Source organism: Equus przewalskii, chromosome 23, assembly GCF_037783145.1.
Source record: "Equus przewalskii isolate Varuska chromosome 23, EquPr2, whole genome shotgun sequence".
Classification (NCBI taxonomy): Eukaryota; Metazoa; Chordata; class Mammalia; order Perissodactyla; family Equidae; genus Equus; species Equus przewalskii.
Window position 1 is genome coordinate 26,731,899 of NC_091853.1, and position 20,009 is coordinate 26,751,907.

At 38.8% G+C, this 20,009-nt stretch overlaps 1 protein-coding gene and 1 long non-coding RNA gene across 6 annotated transcripts in view; one reads left to right on the forward strand and one right to left on the reverse strand.

Annotated features, from left to right (window-relative positions):
- LOC139078916 (uncharacterized) overlaps positions 1 to 20,009 on the reverse strand; it is a 178,901-nt gene that overhangs the window by 51,617 nt on the left and 107,275 nt on the right. Inside the window, exon 3 of the long non-coding RNA XR_011532108.1 lies at positions 7,258 to 7,328. This is a non-coding gene — a long non-coding RNA (uncharacterized lncRNA). The remainder of the gene's footprint in view (positions 1 to 7,257; positions 7,329 to 20,009) is intronic.
- Positions 1 to 20,009, forward strand: part of LOC103541409 (complement receptor type 2-like) — a 144,219-nt gene that overhangs the window by 17,666 nt on the left and 106,544 nt on the right. For 2 of the 5 annotated variants that reach the window (XM_008529129.2, XM_070591171.1), the window contains 14 exons: positions 409 to 585; positions 682 to 772; positions 1,071 to 1,147; positions 2,689 to 3,096; positions 3,489 to 3,665; positions 3,739 to 3,820; positions 4,180 to 4,262; positions 5,019 to 5,411; positions 6,463 to 6,648; positions 7,730 to 7,918; positions 8,578 to 8,604; positions 10,258 to 10,333; positions 14,387 to 14,492; positions 17,358 to 18,100. In XM_008529129.2, the coding sequence (XP_008527351.1) occupies positions 409 to 585; positions 682 to 772; positions 1,071 to 1,147; positions 2,689 to 3,096; positions 3,489 to 3,665; positions 3,739 to 3,820; positions 4,180 to 4,262; positions 5,019 to 5,411; positions 6,463 to 6,648; positions 7,730 to 7,918; positions 8,578 to 8,604; positions 10,258 to 10,333; positions 14,387 to 14,477 (2,057 nt within the window). In that variant the 3' untranslated portion in view covers positions 14,478 to 14,492; positions 17,358 to 18,100. Of the gene's footprint in view, positions 1 to 408; positions 586 to 681; positions 773 to 1,070; positions 1,148 to 2,688; positions 3,097 to 3,488; positions 3,666 to 3,738; positions 3,821 to 4,179; positions 4,263 to 5,018; positions 5,412 to 6,462; positions 6,649 to 7,729; positions 7,919 to 8,577; positions 8,605 to 10,257; positions 10,334 to 14,386; positions 14,493 to 17,357; positions 18,101 to 20,009 lie in introns of those variants that run through there. The other 3 variants (XM_070591172.1, XM_070591170.1, XM_070591173.1) reach the window with 2 other exon arrangements.

The following is a 20,009-nucleotide window of genomic DNA, read 5'->3' on the forward strand; positions in this document are numbered from 1 at the left end:
GGAAAAATATTAGGGATCACTAAGTTGCCCATTTCTTTTGGGAAAAAACTGGGAAACATGCTTGTTTGCCTTAATAGTGATTTCTTAAAAGGGAAGTCAGCAAAGCCCTCACCCCACAGATATATCAGAATCTCCCATTAAAAGCTCACAAGATAACTCCTTAAGAAAGGGAGAGACAGAGAGAAGTGAGAACACTGAGTAGGAAATGAACAAAATCTGCAGCAGCCTAAGTGCAGAAAAGAAAAAAAAAGATTGAGAAACACTGATGGGAAATTACTCAAAACTGGGCTGCAAGATGCCTTCTGTACCATACAATTGCCACCAGAGTGGAATTGTAGCATTAAGACAATTTCTTTGTTTGTTTCTTTCTGTTGTTTATATAAGAAAAATTTTATTCCTTTCTTTTAGAGTGCCAAGCCCCTCCTAAAATCCTCAATGGGCGAAAGGAAGACAGACACATGATTCGCTTTGACCCTGGAACATCCATAAAATATAGCTGTGACCCTGGCTATGTGCTGGTGGGAGAAGAATCCATACATTGTTCCTTTGAGGGGGTGTGGACACCCACTGCCCCCAAATGCAAAGGTGCCAGGCTTTGAATGTAGATGCATTTTGTGTAGAAATGTTTTGTGGTTTTGAGATTACCTTGAGTTGATTTCTCATCCTAGTCTCCTTTCTTAGTGGCAGAGTGTAAACCTATAGGAGAGCAACTCTTTGTAAAACCCCAGGATCAATTTATCAGATCAGATGTTAACTCTTCTTGCGGTGAAGGGTGAGTGAAAGCTGTTTCAGTGTGAATTAGGTCTGGCTTACGCGTGCACACTGCAAGCTCTGTGGAAGAGTTTATCTCAAAGACCCTTCTCTGTCATGTGTTCATGGAAGTGTTGACTGCACTATTTTTCCATGCATGGAAATTATGCCTATGCAATGGATGGATGGTGCTGATGCTGGCTACATTTTTGTTCCTATAGCTTCTTGTCCAGAAAGTGGTGAGTCTGCTTTTGAGCCAATAGCTCTTGCTTAGCTTACTGGTCACCAGATAACAAAATGATATGACTCTCTGTCTCTAGGTACCGGTTAGGTGAGAGTGTTTATCAGCTGTGTCAAGGCACAATTCCTTGGTATGTGGAGATTCGTCTTTGTGAAGGTGAGTAGCAAAAATATCAGAGGACCTGAAATAATATGAGCTCTATGTGTTTCTTGGGAGATTTCTGTTTTAGGCCATGTAAGGGGAATAAGAATGTTAGATTCTGTTCTATTAACTTTGTCCACAGTTATAGTTATATGGTTTTGCTGTCTTTCTGCTGTCACCTTTTTCTACTTTAAAGCATAGCAATCATTTAAGTTAAATGTATTTAGTTACTGATTCTCTTTTGTGATTTAGGAGTATAAGAATAATGAGGGCAGTGAGTATATGAGCCAGCATCCTTAATTTTGGGTACACTGTAGTTTAGTGGAGAGAAAGGGGATTGGTGTGGGAGCTGAACTCAGATTCTGCTTCTGCTGCTTATTTGACCATGGGCAATTTATGTAACTTCTCTGAAACTCTAGCCTCTCATCTGTAAAGTTAGCATAAGACTGCAGACTTCAAAGTTATTAGAATTAAATGGCACTATCCCTACTTTGTAGATGAGAAAATGGCCTGTCAACAATTAAATGCTCAATCAACAATAAATATTCTTGGATAACCTGTCATATTACCTCAGTACTCAAAAAAGCTTAATTCTATTCCTCCTTGCCTTTGATTTGCCTATTAAAAAGAAGAATTATTATTATTATTATTATTATTTTGCTGAGGAAGATTCACCCTGAGCTAAAATCTGTTGCCAATCTTCCTCTTTTTTTGCTTGAGGAAGATTAGTGCTGAGCTAACATCTGTGCTCATTCTGTATTCTGCATATGGGTTGCCGCCACAACATGGCTGACAAGTAGTGCAGGTCCACACCCAAGATCGGAATATGTGTACCTGGGCTGCTGAAGTGGAGCATGCTGGACTCAACCACTTTCCCATGGAGCCGGCCCCCAGTCTTCCTCTATTTTATATGTGGGTCGTTGCCACAGCATCGCCAATGAGTGCTGTAAAGTCTGTGCCCAGGATCTGAACCCACAAATAAAGGCCACTAAAGCAGAGCACACCAAACTTAACCACCAGGACACGGGGCCAGCCACAAAAGAATTCTTCTTTTAATTAATAATGTACTCCTGGACTTTACTGCCTCACAATATGATATTGCTCTACATGTTCACTTTTTCTTTCTTTTTCTTCTTCTTCTCCCCAAAGCCCCCCAGTACATAGTTGTATATTTTAGTCATAGGTCCTTCTGGTTGTGCTGTATGGGATGCTGCCTCAGCTTGGCTTGATGAGTGGTGCCATGTCTGCGCCCAGGATCCAAACCAGCAAAACCCTGGGCCGCTGAAGCGGAGGGCACAGACTTAACCACTCGGCTAGGGGGCCAACCCCTCTACATGTTCACGTTTAATGAAGATTTCCATTACAAAAATCTTTCTTATGAAATCTGTTTAAATTGAATTTTGTATACATAATGAGCCTTGATATAACTCATATCATCCAAACTTGCCCACATCCTCCAGGAGACCTGATAACAACTTATTTATAACCAACTTCATTTCTTTTCTTTGGTGTCTAATACTGGAACAAAATTCTACAGTATTTTCTCATCTCTCCAGAAATCACCTGCCCACCACCCCCTGTTATCTACAATGGGATATACACAGGGATTTCCTCAGAAGACATTCCGTATGGAACTACAGTCACTTACACATGTAACCCCGGGCCAGAGAAAGGAGTGAAATTCAACCTCATTGGGGCGAGCACCATCCATTGTATCAGCAACAATCAAAAGAGGGGCATCTGGAGTGGCCCTGCTCCTCTTTGTAAACTTTCCCTCCCTGCTGTTCAGTGCTCACATGTCCATGTTGCAAATGGATACAAGGTGTCTGGCAAGGAAGCCCCATATTTCTACAACGACACTGTGACATTCAAGTGTGATCATGGATTTACTTTGAAGGGCAGCAGTCAGATTCGTTGCAAAGCCAATAACACCTGGGATCCTGAAATACCAGTTTGTGAAAAAGGTAAAAACCCAATGGGGAAAAAGTGAGGTATTTACTTATTTATTCTTATTTATTATCTCCCACCCAAAACTAGAATCATGTAAAAAGGCAAGGGGACACAGATTACTATCCCATTCCTTCCATTCTGTAATCAAATGTTCTATGTGTGTTCTATATGTTATTTGTGTAAATGCCCCCTTGGGTCTAGGATATATTCAGGGTAGAGAGTGAGAGGACCTTTTTAAAGGTGCCTAGTTCCAGCAAAAGAGCAGAAAGCATTCCGTATTGCACTCGAGCTTCATGATCTTTGACTTAAACGTTTCAGATCGTCTGTTGTCAAATGTTTTATATTTCATGTTCTTGAGTATAGATTCCGTTTTTGTTGGTATTTATGTGGGGAGTTTTCTCTTCAGACTGCCAGCCACCTTCTGGGCTTCACCATGGTCGGCATACAGGTGGAAATAGGGTCCACTTTGTCTCTGGGATGACAGTAGACTACACCTGTGACCCTGGCTACTTACTTGTGGGAAACAAATCCATTTACTGTATGCCTTCAGGAAATTGGAGTCCTTCTGCCCCTCGGTGTGAAGGTACTTTCAGTTCCAAAGTTGTCTTTCTTTTTGATATCAGGTATATATAAGTAATTACAACTTTGCTCTCTAGAAGCACCGTGTCAGCCGGTGAGACACCAAGAGCTTCCACTTGATTCGCACGTGGTACAAGTTAATACATCCTGCAAAGATGGGTGAGTATGAGATGATCCACTCTGAGAAAGGGTCTCTGCTTCATTTTGTGCATGAATGTTACCCTCAGCTTGTCTCAGTGACTCCCTTTAGAGGTTCTTCTTTGTGACACTCACAGAGAATGCGGGGCTCCAAAGGTCTAACTAGCACCTCTGACTTTTCTATCCTTTCTTGATATGGAAATGGCTTTACTGTGAGTGACTCTATGTCTAAAGTAGTTTTCTTACTTGGAGGGCCAAGAGTCTTAACTCGTCTCTGCTGAAGCTCTTATTTAGAAGTGCCTCTGTATTTGTGGTTTGAGGAGGCTAAGTTGTAGAGATGTGATATTGGGAAGAGGCAATGTATTATAATCCCTCTCTAGGTACCAGTTGACTGGACATGCTTATCGGAAGTGTCAAGATGCTGAGAATGGGGTTTGGTTCCAAAAGATTCCACTTTGTAAAGGTAAGTTAAAAAAAAAAGTTGTCGGGGCCCACCTAGTAGCACAGCAGTTAAGTTTGCATGTTCCACTTTGGTGGCCCAGGGTTTGCTGGTTCGGATCCTGGGTGTGGACCCACGCACCGCTTACCAAGCCATGCTTGGCAGGCATCCGACTTCTAAGTAGAGGAAGATGGGCATGGATGTTAGCTCAGGGCCAATCTTCCTCAGCAAAAGTGGAGGATTGGTGGCAGGTGTTAGCCCAGAGCTGGTCTTCCTCAAAAGAAAAAAAAAGTTGTCACTGGCTTATAGGGGGTTACAGAGGGCAGGCCACTGAAGAACTAGTCTTATATATACATTCTATCTGTTCTGTCTCAGTGTATGTAAGATAAGAAAAATCTTTCAGTTTTTGGTCACCACTTGCATTGGAAAACAAAGTTGTCAAGTAGGAACTAAGTATTTGACATATATCTGCTAATTGCTTGAGATAAAAAACAAAACAAGTATGGCTTATATTCCTAGTTAATGGGAACACAGTTGTATTTATTCCTGTCTTAATATTTTACTGTGTTGTTTAAATTTTCTTGAAATGAGTAGGTATTACTCATATAGTCAGAAACCTTATAAAGCTGCTTTAAAGAAAGCACAATCCAGGTTCTAAAATCTAAATAATTTTATAGTTATGTGCAATACATGTAGTTGCATAGTTTTATTTGTGCCTGAATGAAGACTGTCCACCTTGGTGTACCAGCTGAAGTAGAATTTCCTAACTATCTTCTGCAGTTATTCAGTGTCAACCTCCGCCAGTGATTGACAATGGGAGGCTCACAGGTGTGATGGCACAACACTTTCTATATGGAAATGAAGTCTCTTACGCATGTGACCAAGGATTCTATCTTCTGGGACAGAAAAGCATACGATGCATAAGTGATTCTAAAGGACATGGATCTTGGAGTGGACCTCCCCCACAGTGCTTAAAATCTTCTCCTGTGACTCACTGCCCTAACCCAGAAGTCAGACATGGATACAAGCTAAATAACACTCAGTCTTCGTATTCTCACAATGACACAGTATACGTTGCCTGCAATCCTGGCTTTATCATGAATGGCAGTCACTTGATTAGGTGTCATACCAATAACAAATGGGTGCCAGGTATACCAACGTGTATCAAAAAAGGTAAGATAATTTAAGGAATAAAGTATGAGATGTTATACAGAATAAAGAAAAAGGGCTTTGAGTCTGCACTTACCATTCTGCCTAAAAAAAGCATTTAAGCTCAGGCAATTGTTTTGTCTTACAAGATATCTGCCTTGTCTTATCTTCTCATGTAATTGTTTCTTACATTTCCTTTCGAAATGTGTTGAGCAAAAGTACATGACAGGATAATGGTTAACTTCCAAGTTTATGGAGTCTCCAAAATTTATTCTTTTTATTAATTTACAATAAGAAAAATACACATGTATTTTGGGGGGCAAATGTTAGGCAGTAATATCGCTTGATATTTAAGGCTGTGGTACTAGCCCAAAAGAGAACTTTGGGTCTTCTGGAGAATGAAGCTGGCCTTCAAACCCACTGCATTGTCTTTCTTATAATTTTAGTTATCATTTGGCAGTTTTAGTCCTGTCAGTGACTGTCTACAAAAGAGGCTGCCAATTGGCGACCCAAGAACTGAATTCAGCTCACCAGAACTGTTTTCTTTGCCCAGCATAGTAGTCTAATTTAAGTGAAACCAATCTCTAGAGCCCAAAATAAACAGTGAACCTGTGATACAGTGAGGCCCTGCTTTGCTTTCCTGCCAGGCACCCATAGCTTGACCTTGGCAGTGGGCTGCCATTTTTAGAAGGACAGGTACTCTCTGATTGGCCATGTCTGGTGGCTTCACTTTCTAGCTCCTGTAGGTATTTGAGTGTGTGACCCTTAAACTACAGCCTCTCTGCTATTGAAAGAAAAAAGAAAAGAATACTGTTGGCTGATAGATTACCATGTGGGTTTCAACCATTGAGGTTTCATTATCTTACTTTTGATATTTTTCTTCAGATCATATACAATATGTGTAGGCAATGCAAATCTCTGTCCAGTGCTGCTTGGTTTGGGTGGAATGAATATTTTTGGGTACCAATTAGTTGGCTTGTTGCCTGCCTTTTTTCTGTATTCCTATCACCCACAGATAGTGTTGGCAATGTGTTCCTCTGTGCTAAATTAAAGATCCTTTTTTATTGGTGTCTAGCCGTCTCAGATTGTCAACCTCCAGATAGGATCCCCAATGGGAATTATACTGCTACAGACATAGTTCGATTTTTTCCTGGAGTATCAATCCTGTACAGCTGTGATGAAGGCTATCTGCTGGTTGGAGAGGCAGTCCTTGTTTGTACACAAGAGGGAACCTGGAGCCAACCTGCCCCTTTTTGTAAAGGTGCATTCTCTATTTTTATTTGTATTTTTAAATCAAATTTGTCCCAAATAGATATATTCAGCAAGTACTTTCAACTTAAAATAGCCAAATAAATGCATTAATTGGATTAATTTAATTGGCTTAATATATTGATTAATCTATATATCACAAAATAAGAAAAATGAAGGGTATAGTCTATCTGATGAATGATCACTTATGTAGGCATTTAAATATAGGATGTTGAAGGACTTATGTAAATTAAACAACTGAAGTACAGGCTGAATTTACACTGTGGTTACAGTTACGATAAGTGTGCATTTAACAAAATACTAGTAAAAAGCACAATGACCTTTTCAGTGTATTTCCTCTGAGTCGTGGTGCAATTATGGGTATTTTTAAATAAAAGTTTCAGAATGTCATTTTCATTATGAGATCATATTCATATGAAATATGAACAGTGAGTTAGTCTCTAATGTTTGTTGAACACTGTTTACATGTGCCAGAGACTGTGCACAGCACTGTGCATGCATTATCTCATTTAATCTTCATGAGAATCATATGAAGTGGGTGCCATTATTATTCCTATTTTATAGATGAGGTCTCAGTAGAATGGAGAGATTTATAACTCACCCAAAGTCACACAGCTAGGAAGTCCTAGAGTCAGGATTCAAATCCAAAATCTCACACGATTGACCTCTATGCTGAAAAGATAAAAGAAGAAATGAGGAAGCATGTACATGTATGAAGAATTAGAGAATAAGAGTAGAAGCTGATGAGACAGGAATTCAGAATTCTTAATGTTACCCATTCAGCCCTCACCATTTCTGTAAGAAGCCATTAAAATTATCTAACACCATTAGTTTAGAAACTAAAGTATAAAGAAGGAAAATAATCTGGTTTAAATTACCTGGAGGTTATTGAGATAGGTGGCTGACACTGAAAGATTCTGTCTAGGATATCATTCTGTGTTATTTCATTGAGGGTTTACTTACTGAGAATGAACTGAATTGGTTTCGTACACCTTTTCATCAAGGACAGTATCTGCTTCCTTGGTAAAAGGCCAAAATATGACCCAGCTTCAATTAGATTCCTTTAATTGCAGAGGTAAACTGTAGCTTCCCAGAGCACATGACTGGAATGCAAAAGGGGCTGGAGCCTGGGAAAATGTATCAGTATGGAGCTATCGTCACTTTGGAGTGTGAAGATGGGTATACCCTGGAAGGCAGTCCCCAGAGCCAGTGCCAGGATGATCACGGATGGAACCCTCCCCTGGCTGTTTGCAGATCACCAAGTGAGTGCGTAGGACTTCACTGCAGCTCGTCCTTGTCTCACTAGAGAGAAGAGAGTGAGGGGTATCCCTCAATGTTAAGGACTCCTGGGTCTTAAATTAACATACGTCTGTGACCGATGGTACAATAACATACTAATTTGAAGTTGGTGGTCTATTCTAGACAAAGCAAAACTTTCTGAGGAGGGAGGAAGTAAAGAAAGAAAATAAAGAGAGAGGGGCACTAACTTAAAAGGTGCAAAACTAACAACTTTACATTTTGAAAGCAGTTGCTGCTGAGACTTCCTTACTGCTGAATCTCGATTTATAAGTGCTTACCAATTTGACAGAGACCTGCAAAAATATGTTAACCAACCTGTTATAACAGTTACTCTTTGCCTTCTAACCTAAGAAATCCCTGATGATAAAGTTGAGTATACTGGTTTTTCTTATGGGTGAACTACCCCAACTTAATTAAAGTGAAAAATTTTCTAAAGTCCAATAAATTGTTACATAAGAAATGAAGGAAGAGTGGGTATAAGCCAGGATTCCCATACATCTTCTTAAATAGATGTAGAGAGAAGGGAGCTCAGTGTTAACTTCCGGGACGTCACCATGGGACCTTGGGCTACACTGAATCATGCAACTAGACTAATACTTTCTTGATTTTGTATTCTCCTTAGGCTCATTTGCTCCTCTTCTTTTTTGTGGTAAGTTTTCTTAAATACTTGAAGAAAAGTTCTAATGATGTTTTATAAATATATATATATAAAATTTGAAGCCCTACATTCTGCCTGAGTGTTCATTATTTTCACTTTAAATCATAAGAAATTACCTTTTTTGGTGTTTTAAGGATCTTTTAATGTGCACTTCATATTACAAACTGTCACTTTGGGATAGAGTTGAACAAATGATTTAAATAGCCAGCTATTCCAAGTTTTTAAGTTGAAAGTTTAGTTTATATTAACTCTTGGTCTTTTTTTTTTTTTTTTCAAAGGTTGGCACCTGAGCTAACATCTGTCAGCAATCTTTCTTTTTCTTCCCTTCTTCCTTTTCTTCTTCTTCTTCTCCTCCTCCTCCTCCACCTCCTCCACCTCCTCCTCCACCTCCTCCACCTCCTCCTCCTCCTCCACCTCCTCCTCCTCTTCCACCTCCTCCACCTCCTCCACATCCTCCTCCTCCTCCACCTCCTCCTCCTCCTCCTCCTCCACCTCCTCCTCCTCCTCCACCTCCTCCACCTCCTCCACATCCTCCTCCTCCTCCACCTCCTCCTCCTCCACCTCCTCCACCTCCTCCTCCTCCTCCTCCTCCACCTCTTCCACCTCCTCCTCCTCCTCCTCCACCTCCTCCACCTCCTCCTCCTCCTCCACCTCCTCCACCTCCTCCTCCTCCTCCTTCTTCCTTTTCTTCTTCTTCTCCTCCTCCTCCTCCTCCACCTCCTCCTCCTCCACCTCCTCCTCCTCCTCCACCTCCTCCTCCTCCTCCACCTCCTCCTCCTCCTCCACCTCCTCCTCCTCCTCCACCTCCTCCTCCTCCTCCACCTCCTCCTCCTCCTCCACCTCTTCCTCCTCCACCTCTTCCTCCTCCACCTCCTCCTCCTCCTCCTCCACCTCCTCCTCCTCCTCCACCTCCTCCTCCTCCTCCACCTCCTCCTCCTCCACCTCCTCCTCTTCCTCCTCCTCCTCCTCCTTCTTCCTGTTCTTCCTCAGCTTCTCCTCCTTCCCCTCCTTCTCCTCTTTCTTCTTCTTCCCAAATCCCCAAAGCGCCCCCAGTACATAGTTGTATATTCTAGTTGCAGGTCCTACTAGTTGTGTTATGTGGGACGCCACCTCAGCAGGGCCTGATGAGCAGTGCCATGTCCGCACCCAGGATCCAAACCAGTGAAACCCTGGGCCACCAAAGCAGAGTGCATGAGCTTAACCACTGGCCGTGGGGCGGGCCCAGCTCTTGGTGTTTTGCATGATCTGGTGCAATCAAAATAGGCTGGCTTATTCTGCAGTAGCAAAATATATTTCACAACTGATAGTTAAATGTTGTTATGCAAAGTCATGGGATCCTGATCTTATCCTAGTAACAAGAATATTATTAATGAAACCGAAAGAAACAGAAATACTCAACAGAGACTTGACTGGAACCCTGTGGTCAGATGCTTGGTGCTTTGATTAAATGTGGACGGGATTAAATCAGAAAAACCTTAAGCCCGAGTATGATTACTCAGGAATTCAATATTTATATGCCTGAGAAAGGATAAGTATAAAAGTCACATAACATTTTCCCCACCACTCGGAGTAGGCCCCACAATCACTTCAAAACAATATAGTTATATTTTTCTGGCATTTGATACTTGCTGTTTTGTTTTCTAGGTCTTTCTGCAGGGCTAGTATTTCTTGTCTTCTTGATCAGTGTCGCCTTATGCATGATACTCAAACACAAAGAACGGTAAGTTCAATGCATGCTTGATTTAAATGCACAAAAGATTTGGCTTTTTGCCTTGAACTAAACACATAAGCACAAGTTATATGAAATGAATATTGCAATGTGATAACTGGAGTAAGGTGTCTTGTGCTATATAGAAGGAAGCAATCTACATAAGAACTTAAAAGATATCAAACACTTATTTTGTTTGAATGATGTTTATTCAGATGATACAATATAAAAAGTTAGAAAACAGAAAGAAAAAAATTCCCGTGGTAACAACTGCGAATATTTTGGTATATTCGTATCTGATTTTTTCTTATTTTCTTTCTCTTTTTCTCTTTTTAAACTGAAATTTTAGCCTAATAGTCTCCTGCCTTAAGTGTTTTTTTCATTTGGCGTAATGTACATATTTTTGTCTTTAAATCATATTTTCATTTTAGTTACTTAATAGCATATTGTTCTACTGTATATATTTCTTTATTGTGGAAATTTTAGGTTGCTTCCACATTTATTTTGTTAATAAATAAAGATACCAAAAACACCTTTGAATAAACCTTTTTCCACATCTACTTATTTCCTTAGCATATATTTCCAGAATTGCTAGGGATAAAGTGTATGAACAGTTAAGATGCTTAATCAATATTGCCAAATGACTTTCCAGAAAGTTTGTTCCAACTTGATCATATATCAAGTAATTAATATAGCTGGATATGTTGTGTTTCTGGACTTCTTTTTCTGCTTTATTGATCTGTCTTTTCTTCCATCACAAACCACTTTGTGTTTAATCAGTATTGCTTCTAGTTTTATAATATTTGGTAGGGCAAGAATCCCCTCACTATAATTTTTTAGGACTTTCCTCTTCATTCTCTTCTCTTTGTTCTTAATGGTGATTTTTAGATCATTTGTCACTTTCTAAAAACAGATATGTTGTGGTTGTATTTAAGTCTTTAGACTGATTTGTGAGAAATTGGCATCTTATCTGTAATGTCATCCCCTTCAGAAACATACAAGTCCTTTCTATTAGTTCAAGTAATCTTTTCTCTTACTCAGTTGCTTTTATGACTTCTTAAATATTTACTAGATTTCTATGTTGTGTTATATTATTTTTATTATCCAGAAATTAGATATACTTTTACATTTTATTTTTAATTTATTAAGTTTTTTAAACATTTGAATCCATAAAGTAATGTTAGGTGATATTTGGTGGGGAGATAATCAAATGGTCAGAACTTGGGAATTTTGATCAGAAAAAGTTCCACAATTGAGGAGACGTTCAGGTGAGCCTCAAGAGAGTGTAGACAAGGAGAGAAAGGTATTCGAAGTAGAAGGAGCAGTTTGAATAGGACCCAGAGGCTTGTCACTCTGTTGTATATTGTAAGAACTACATAAGTAATTTGACACGACTAGGAAATAGTGTGTGTGATGGTGATTGAAGGTGAAAGTGACACAGATTTAGATGAAGGCATGGTGTAAAAGATCCCTCTGACACATAAATCTTGTGGAAATTACAGAATCTTCTAAGATGTGCAAAGGATACATTCTTAACAAATGATACCATCAATATCAGCCTGGGCATGTTCTGTGTGCATAGATTCTTCAGTCTATGTACAGGCTAGTGTTAGGGAGGATAATCAGGTGAAGTCTCAAGTCTCAGGTAACTTCCAATGGGGGATGACCAATCACGTCACCTCAAAGATGTCACCCTAAAACTCCGGCAAAATTACTTACATGCCAAGCTACCTGGATCTAGTGCTATCTGATTACATTGTTCATGGTTGTTTAATGCCTAGTTTAGGCATCAGACATGAAGGGCTAACTTGAGATTATGTAATGATGGCATCCATGAACCTGAGTAGTTTGTTATTAGCATGGGAGACCCAGAGCATGGCAGGTCTTGCAAGCGTCTGCAGTTGGGATGCACTTTAGATTGTAGTGTTTACACATAATTGTAGTGTTTGCCACATAATCCTGGTTTTATGAATGACTTCAGGAGAGAGGGCATTCTATGACTAAATAAAATTGGGGAATACTGCATACTATATTTTTCTCATGGAGATTCGCAATGACCATGAAAATATTTGAAGTCCTACAATAAAGAAGCCTGTTTAATTTTTTTTAAAACCAGAGTTTCCCAAACTAATTGGACCGCAGAACTCTTTTTCTCACAAGATGCTTTTAACATGCATGGAAATAATATTTCATTTAACAGTCTTTCGGGAAATCTAGGAAAGTGGCCAGGAGCTAGATCATCAGAAGCCTTGTATGCCATGACAAGGAGTTAGTGTTTATCCTGTAGGATCTTAAGTGAGGAAATATATGCTTGGATTTGCATTTTCAAAAGAAGGAATAGGATTGACCTCTCAACCAAAGCAGCAGTGGTGGGGATCAAGAGGATGGAACAGATATAGAGGCATCTTCACTATTAAGAAGATAGGATTTCTAGGACTTAGTGACTTTCTGAATATGGGGAGATGGGGACACAAGGAATGACTCACATGGAGGTCACTGGATGGATCCAGTTCATCACAAGAAGAGAGGGGCAGGTTGGTGGGGAAAGATGATGAGTTCGGTTCTGACCTGTTACTTTGAGGCACCCATGATGTAGGACTCAAGAGAGGGGCTTGGACTCAGGTAGGTGACATTTAAATTGCAGTTGAAGCCTTGGGACCAACAAGAGCATAAAAGGTAAAAATAGTGATAAGAAAAGATCTCAGAAGGACAATAATGCTTACGTGTTATATAAGGCAGGAGGGGAAGGAACAGTCGAGCTAAGAGGAAAGCTGGGAGAGAGGAGTTTCACAGAATTCAAGGGAGAAAACGGTCTCAAGAAAAAAAAATAGGGATGGCATTTGCATGGCTTTCCTCACAGGAAGTTAGAAGATAATTTTAGCCAAGAGTAATTAGAAATTTAAATAAATAGAAAATGTGGTCTCTATCTCTTTCCTTCATGCTACTAAGTTTGCTATCAGAGCATTGCATGTATAGGAACATTTGCAAACTTTGGGAATGCCTACAAGCGCAAATAATTCATAATGTTCCAGTCTGTTTATTATTAAGTTTTTTAACATTAATATATCATATACTATATACAAGTGCCTCAACTGATACAAACCAACTTGATTAGACTAAATTCCTAAGCATCACTCACTTGTTTTATTTACATTTTCTAACCGACTTCAACTCATTTTCTGATAGTTGTTATAGACATTTGAGTTGCCTTAAATACTATTTGTAAATGCAATGAGTAATAATTCACTGAAAAGTAGATGTCTAGTGACAAAATTAAATATTTTTAAAAGCTATCCAAACATTTTAAAGAGAGACTATACTATCCTCTAGTCTTCTAAGATATTTTAATAAAACATAAATCTCACTTTGACCTAAAAATGACCATTTTATGATATTCTTAACGTATCTTCCTATAAGCTGACCTCTTAAATATGGTAGTGAGTGATATGCTATAAGTACCCTTATCAGTAATCTTTCTCCCAAGCATTTTTGTAATACTTTATTTCAGAATTCTACATGATAGAATAATCACATTTTATTGTCCTTCGCTAATTGTGGCAAAGTGGTTTTAGAAGCAAAGTACATGTGCTTCCAAAAAGTAAAAAAATGTCCTCTTAAAAATCATTTAAAGCTTTTAGTGCTGTATGACTATGTAAGGATTTCAAATTAAATATAAAATATAAAAATTTCCTTTTAAATTAGATGGGAAGATCGTGTCCCCAAAAGGTAAATTTATGATCATATCCTAAAATAAAAGCTTCTTTTGGATTTTTTTTCAAACTGGGGGTCATATTTATTAGTCATTAAGAATCCTGGATCTGAGGTAAAAGTGCCTAATATTAACTTCTGATTTGGATATGTAGCAGCCTAGCAACTTGTATATTTTTATGGGCCTTTCAAAAAAGTGGGGATTTTAGTGATTACTTCATAGGATACTTAGAACAATAAAATGACATCATTCTTGAAAAGTGTTGGGGATTATGGAAAGCAAACAACTGTTACATCTTAATAGTAATCATGGCCAATGGGTAAAGATTTTACTTTTTTCTTCTTTCTTCCATTTAGCAATTATTATACAAATACAGGCCATAAAGAAGATATTCATTTAGAAGCAAAAGAAGTATATTCTATTGATCCATACAACCCAGCAAGCTAATCAGAAGACAAACTGGTATCTAATGAAATTGAAACATTCTTATTAATTTATTTGTCAAAATTTCTTCAATTTATATTTATTAATAAGCATAGTACTAAATGTCTATGGTTCTATTGCATAAGTCTTTAGTAATCATGCATAGAAATTAACTTAACTTACCTACTTCATATTGCAAAATACTGTCCTGGCTTTTAAAAATTCATTCATCCATTCAACAAATACTTAAATAAATAGCAAAATAATTAATAATAAAATAAATAAGAAGATCATAAGTATTATGGAGTGAAATAAAGCAGGAGAAGGGGATAGAGAGGGCCAGGTATTTGGAAGGGAAGTCCTCCCTAAGAAAATGGCATTTGAGCAAAGACTAGAGTGAAGTAAGGGGCTAGCCACATGGGGGAAAAACATTCCAGGGAGAAGAAACAGCAAGTGCACAGACCGACCATAATGTGGTGTGTGCCTGCTGTGTGGGAGGCACAGCAAGGAGGCCTGTTGTGGCTTGGTATGGACTGACTGAGGGAGAAAGAGGTAGAGGTGAAATCAGAGAGGTAAGGGGAGGAGGGTGAGGATGATCAATCATATGGAATATGCTAGGTCATTTTAATGAGCTTGGTGTTTACTCTGAGATGGGAACTATTGGAGGGTTTTAAGTGGAGGAACAAATGATCACCTCAACTGCTGTGTTAAGAAGAGAGGGTAGGAAGCCAAGGACAGAAGATGGGGCATCAGTGAGGACTCTCACAATATAATCCAGGCAAGGTGTGAGTGGCTACCACCAGGCTGGTGAGAAGAGGTCAGATTCTGCATGCATTTTTAAGATAGTGACAGTAAGACTTGCTGACACTTTGTATCAGAATATGAGACAAAGGGAGGGGTCAATGATGATGCCAGAGTTTTTTGGCCTGAGCAACTGGAAGGATAGAATTGCCATTAATTAAGAAGACCGAGAATGTGAAAAGGAAGATTGGGGAGAAAAACCAGGAGTTCCACTTTGGAGATGTTAAGTGTGAAATATCTAGTAGACATCTAAGTAGAAGTGTCAAGAAGGCAGTTGGATATACAAGTCTGTATTTCAAGGATTAGGTCCAGGTTCAAGATTCAAATTTGGGCCTTGTCAGTGTCTGGATGTACATAATAATGAGACCGAATAAGATCACCCAGCGGGTAAGAGAGCCTAGGGAATAGAAAAAGTCCAAATGTAGAGCCTTGAATCCTCCAACATTAGGAGTCATGGAGTGAGAGGGAACAAACAAAGGAAGAAAGAGGCAGCCTCTGATACAAGAGAAAAACCCAGAGTGTGGTGTTCCAGAAGTCATGTGAAGAAAGAATTTTAAGGAGGAGGGAGTGATCAACCCCGTCAAATGCTGCTGGTAGATCCAGAAAGATGAGTAGTGAAAACTGACTCGTATTTAGCAGCACAGAATGTGTTGGTGAACTTGACAAGAGCAGTTTTGGTGGAGAGGAAGGAAGCAAAACCCTGACTGAAGTGAGCTTAAGAGATATTAATTACAGACAACTCTTTCAAGGAGTTTTTCTAGAAAGAGGAGTAGATAAGTAGAGTGATGGCAAGAGTGGGAAGTAAATCGGGAAATATTTTTTAAGCATGGGGAGATCGCAGCTATGCTGCATTTCCTGTATGGTGATAGGAATGAGCTAGTATGTAGGGGGAAATGATGGCAGGAAAGAAAAGGAATTACTGGAGCAATATCTAGGTAACCTAGAAGGAATGGGATCTACTGCTGAACCAGGGCAGTAGTAGACCTTAGATAGGAGAGTGGCCTTAGTAACAGGAGGGAAGAGGCAGCATGTATGGGTGCAGATGAAGGCAGGTGGGGAGATGTGAAAGTGAATGTATGTGTGGAATGCTCGTGTTTTCTCAGTGAGTAGAAGTAAAATGATTGGCTCAGAGGGAGATTGGGAAAGGAGATGTTAAGGATTTAAAGAGAAAGGAGAAGGCATTAAGTAGTCACCATGAGAGATTGGGACTGAATGAATGATAGGGAGTATAGAGAGGTTGACAGGCAACATGAAGGGTCCACCTGAGGTTCCCCGGAGAAATGGAGGTGAATATTTGAACACTTACTATGCCCAAGGATTATGCTGAGGGTCTTTCAGACTTTATCTCATTTAGTACTCACTACAACACTGAAAAGTATTATTCCAAGATAATACCAAGGTGAGCACATAAAATCCAAGATGAGAAAGCCAAGGCCAAAAGGTTCTCTTGGCCAAGGTCTCAGGGTCAGTAATCGGCAAAGTTAGAATTCAAGCTCAAATCTCACTTCCAACTGCTTTCTCCTATGTAATCTATGTAATCTATAAATCTGGGTATACCTCTATAAATATAAAATAAAGATACCACCTCTGTCCTCTTGGAGCTTATTTTAGTAAGAGAAATAAGACATAGACATATAATGTAAGATTATATGCCATAAAGAAGATGCAGAAAAACTGCTGTGGCAGTTGAGGAAGGAAAAGTTACTTGCTTCTGTCAAGTCATAGAAAAAGGGAAGAGGAGAACAGGGGAGACCATGCCAGAGTGACCTCTAAACCCAAACCTGTGGGGGTCCAAAGTAAAGCTATTACATAAATATTTGTTGAATGAATATGTGAATGAGTATGAGACTGTTGCTCCAATTTCTCCCTTATTTATTTTAATTCATATTTGTCAATATAAAATTTAATTATTTTTTGCTACAGATCATGTTCTCTGAAGAAGGACCTCTTAACAGAATGATATCTTCTAATAGGCTTGATGCGTTATTGGTTATAGCATTTATAATTGGTATATAGAGAGAATGTTAACACTCCCATTATTTAGACTTTGAGTTGCACCACTGCTATTCATGCTGCCTCCTAATCAGCAGTTATCTATTTCAGTGTGCTTTGTTGCTTGGAATCCAACTGAATATTGGTTGGAAAGAAACCACTCCATCATCGGCAAGTCTACTTGTATGCTCTCAACATCAGTGAAATGATTTCATAAGCTATAACTTCCTCTATGCACTTATTCTCAAGCAGAACAAAGAAACTTTGCTTAGTGATTAATATGGGAGTCCAGTTTCATTGCCCGAGCTCTTCAAGGACTTTCTGAAGCCTCACTTGTGCCTGGAGCCAGACTATGGCGGAAACAATTACATAGCTCTGAAGTTGTCACCTTTTTAAGGAAGGCACTAAAAAGAGCTGTCCTGGTATCTAGACTCTTCTTTTTGTAATCAGCACACTTACTGCTACCATATATGTTTGGTTATAATGTGGTTTTAGTTATTTAAGCAAAATATGAAGTATTTCTTCTCATTATCATGGGCATACCTCTACTGGGAAGTCTGATTTTCTTTCCATAGTGGCGTCCTTCTCTGATATGGTTAAACATTTCTCTTTTATTTCCACTTTGTTTGAGTTTTTTTTCACAATATATACTTTGCCTTTCCATAATCACTCAGTAATTACAATTTGTACAAATTTTTTTAAATTATGTGAGTCAAGTTTTAATTTTAAGGTTCTGGTGTACAATTCAAGCTTTGGATGATTCCTTGGCAGTTTTGTCGGAAGCTCTAGTTGCTTGTAACATGTCATTTAATACTGTGTACATTAGTCATTCAAATAAATTTTATCGTAAAAAATACTTGCCTTATGTGATTTTTTTTCCTGGAGTCAATGAACTCTTGAATAATAGACATAGTCTTAAGGTTTTAGAGTTCCTGATTTAACATTTATGCCCTCTACTGGATCCCACTACTTCATCATTTTAGCCAAACTCTCAACCCACAAACTCAATTCCTTCCTCCTCAAGACTTTCTCTTCTATTTGTCCAGCCAACATCTTCCGCCAGCTCATTTCCCCTCTCCCACCACACTCTAAATCCAGTTGTCAATTTTCGCTGCTCCAGAATTTAAACTGTTGAGAAAATAAAGTCTTGTTCACTGGCTACCACAGATTTACTCTCCCTGTCTTCACCTAGACTATGTATACTGTTTGACATCTTTTTTTATTTTTTCAATTGTGGTAAAAAACATAGAACATAAAATCTACCATCTTAATCATTTTTAAGCGTACAGTTAAGAAGTGTTCAGTATATTCACATTGTTATGCAGCAGATCTCCAGAATTTTTCATCTTACAAAATTGAAATGCTATACCTACTAAACAATAACTCCACATTCCCCTCTCCCTCCAGCCCCTGGCAACTACCATATACTTTCTGTTTCTATGAATTTGACTACTTTAGATACCTCATATAAGTGGAACCATACAGTATTTGTCTTTTTGTGACTGGTTTATGTGACACTCAACATAATATCCTCAAGGTTCATCCATGTTGTAGCATGTGTCAGAATTCCCTTCCTTTTTCAGGCTTAATAATATTTTATTGCATGTATATACAACATTTTGTTTATTCATCTGTTGATGGACATTTAGGTTGTTTTTACCTCATGGCTATTGTGAACAATGCTGCTATGAACACAGGTTTGCAAATATCTCTTTGAGATATTGCTTTCAATTCTTTTGGATATATACCCAGAAGTGGGATGCTGTTCAGCATCTTTTATTCATTCACAGTCAGTACCATTTTCTGTCTTTTTTTTGTTTTTAAAAAACAACTTTATTGAGATATACTTCACATACCACACAATTCACTCATTTAAGTCGTGCAATTCAATGGCGTTTAGTATGTCCACAGAGTTGTGGAACTCTCACCACAATCAATTTTAGAACATTTTCGTTACCTATTAGCTGTCACTCCCCACCCCCCTTCATCCTCTCAGCCCTAGGCAATCACTAATCTACTTTCTGTCTCTATAGATTTGCCTGTTCTAGACATTTCAGATAAATGAAATAATACAATACATTGTCTTTTGTGAACAGTTAGTACCATTTTCATTTCTCCAAATTATCTGTTTATGCAACTCCAGCCATCCACTCTAGTCTACCTTCATCTTTACCCTATTCTCCTTCCTTCTCTTAGTAGATAACGAAAATATCATGGGGTAACTCTCTCAATTTTCCTGTCCCTCAACCTCCAGATTTATCTATATCCACTCCTACTTATCCTCATTTCTATCTTCTACTTTTCATAGACTATGCTGTTCTCTTCTCATCTCTTTCTGTTTCTTCCAGGACACTGCTCCATCAGTTATGTCCTTTTTCATCACTGGCTCCTTCTTTCTACCTACAAACCTGCTTAAGCCAGAACCCATTCAGCTGCAAGTGACAGAAATTCATCTCACACTGGCTTAGACCAAAAAGGAATTTTATTATATCACAGGACTGAAAAGACCAAGGGTACAGCTGGCTTCAGTCAAAATAAGAATTAAATTCAAATCATATCCTCAGGAATCTGTTCTATCTCCTGGTTATGATTTTCCTTGCTGCCCTCATTCTCTGGTAGACACTCCCTAAAAACGGGCAAAATATTTGCTGACAATGCTAAGCACGCATCTTGTCATCTTAGCATTCCAGCACAAAGAGCTTCTCTTGTCCAATAACTTGTTAAAAACTCCCTTCATCTGCTCTGATTTGTCCAAATAGGGTC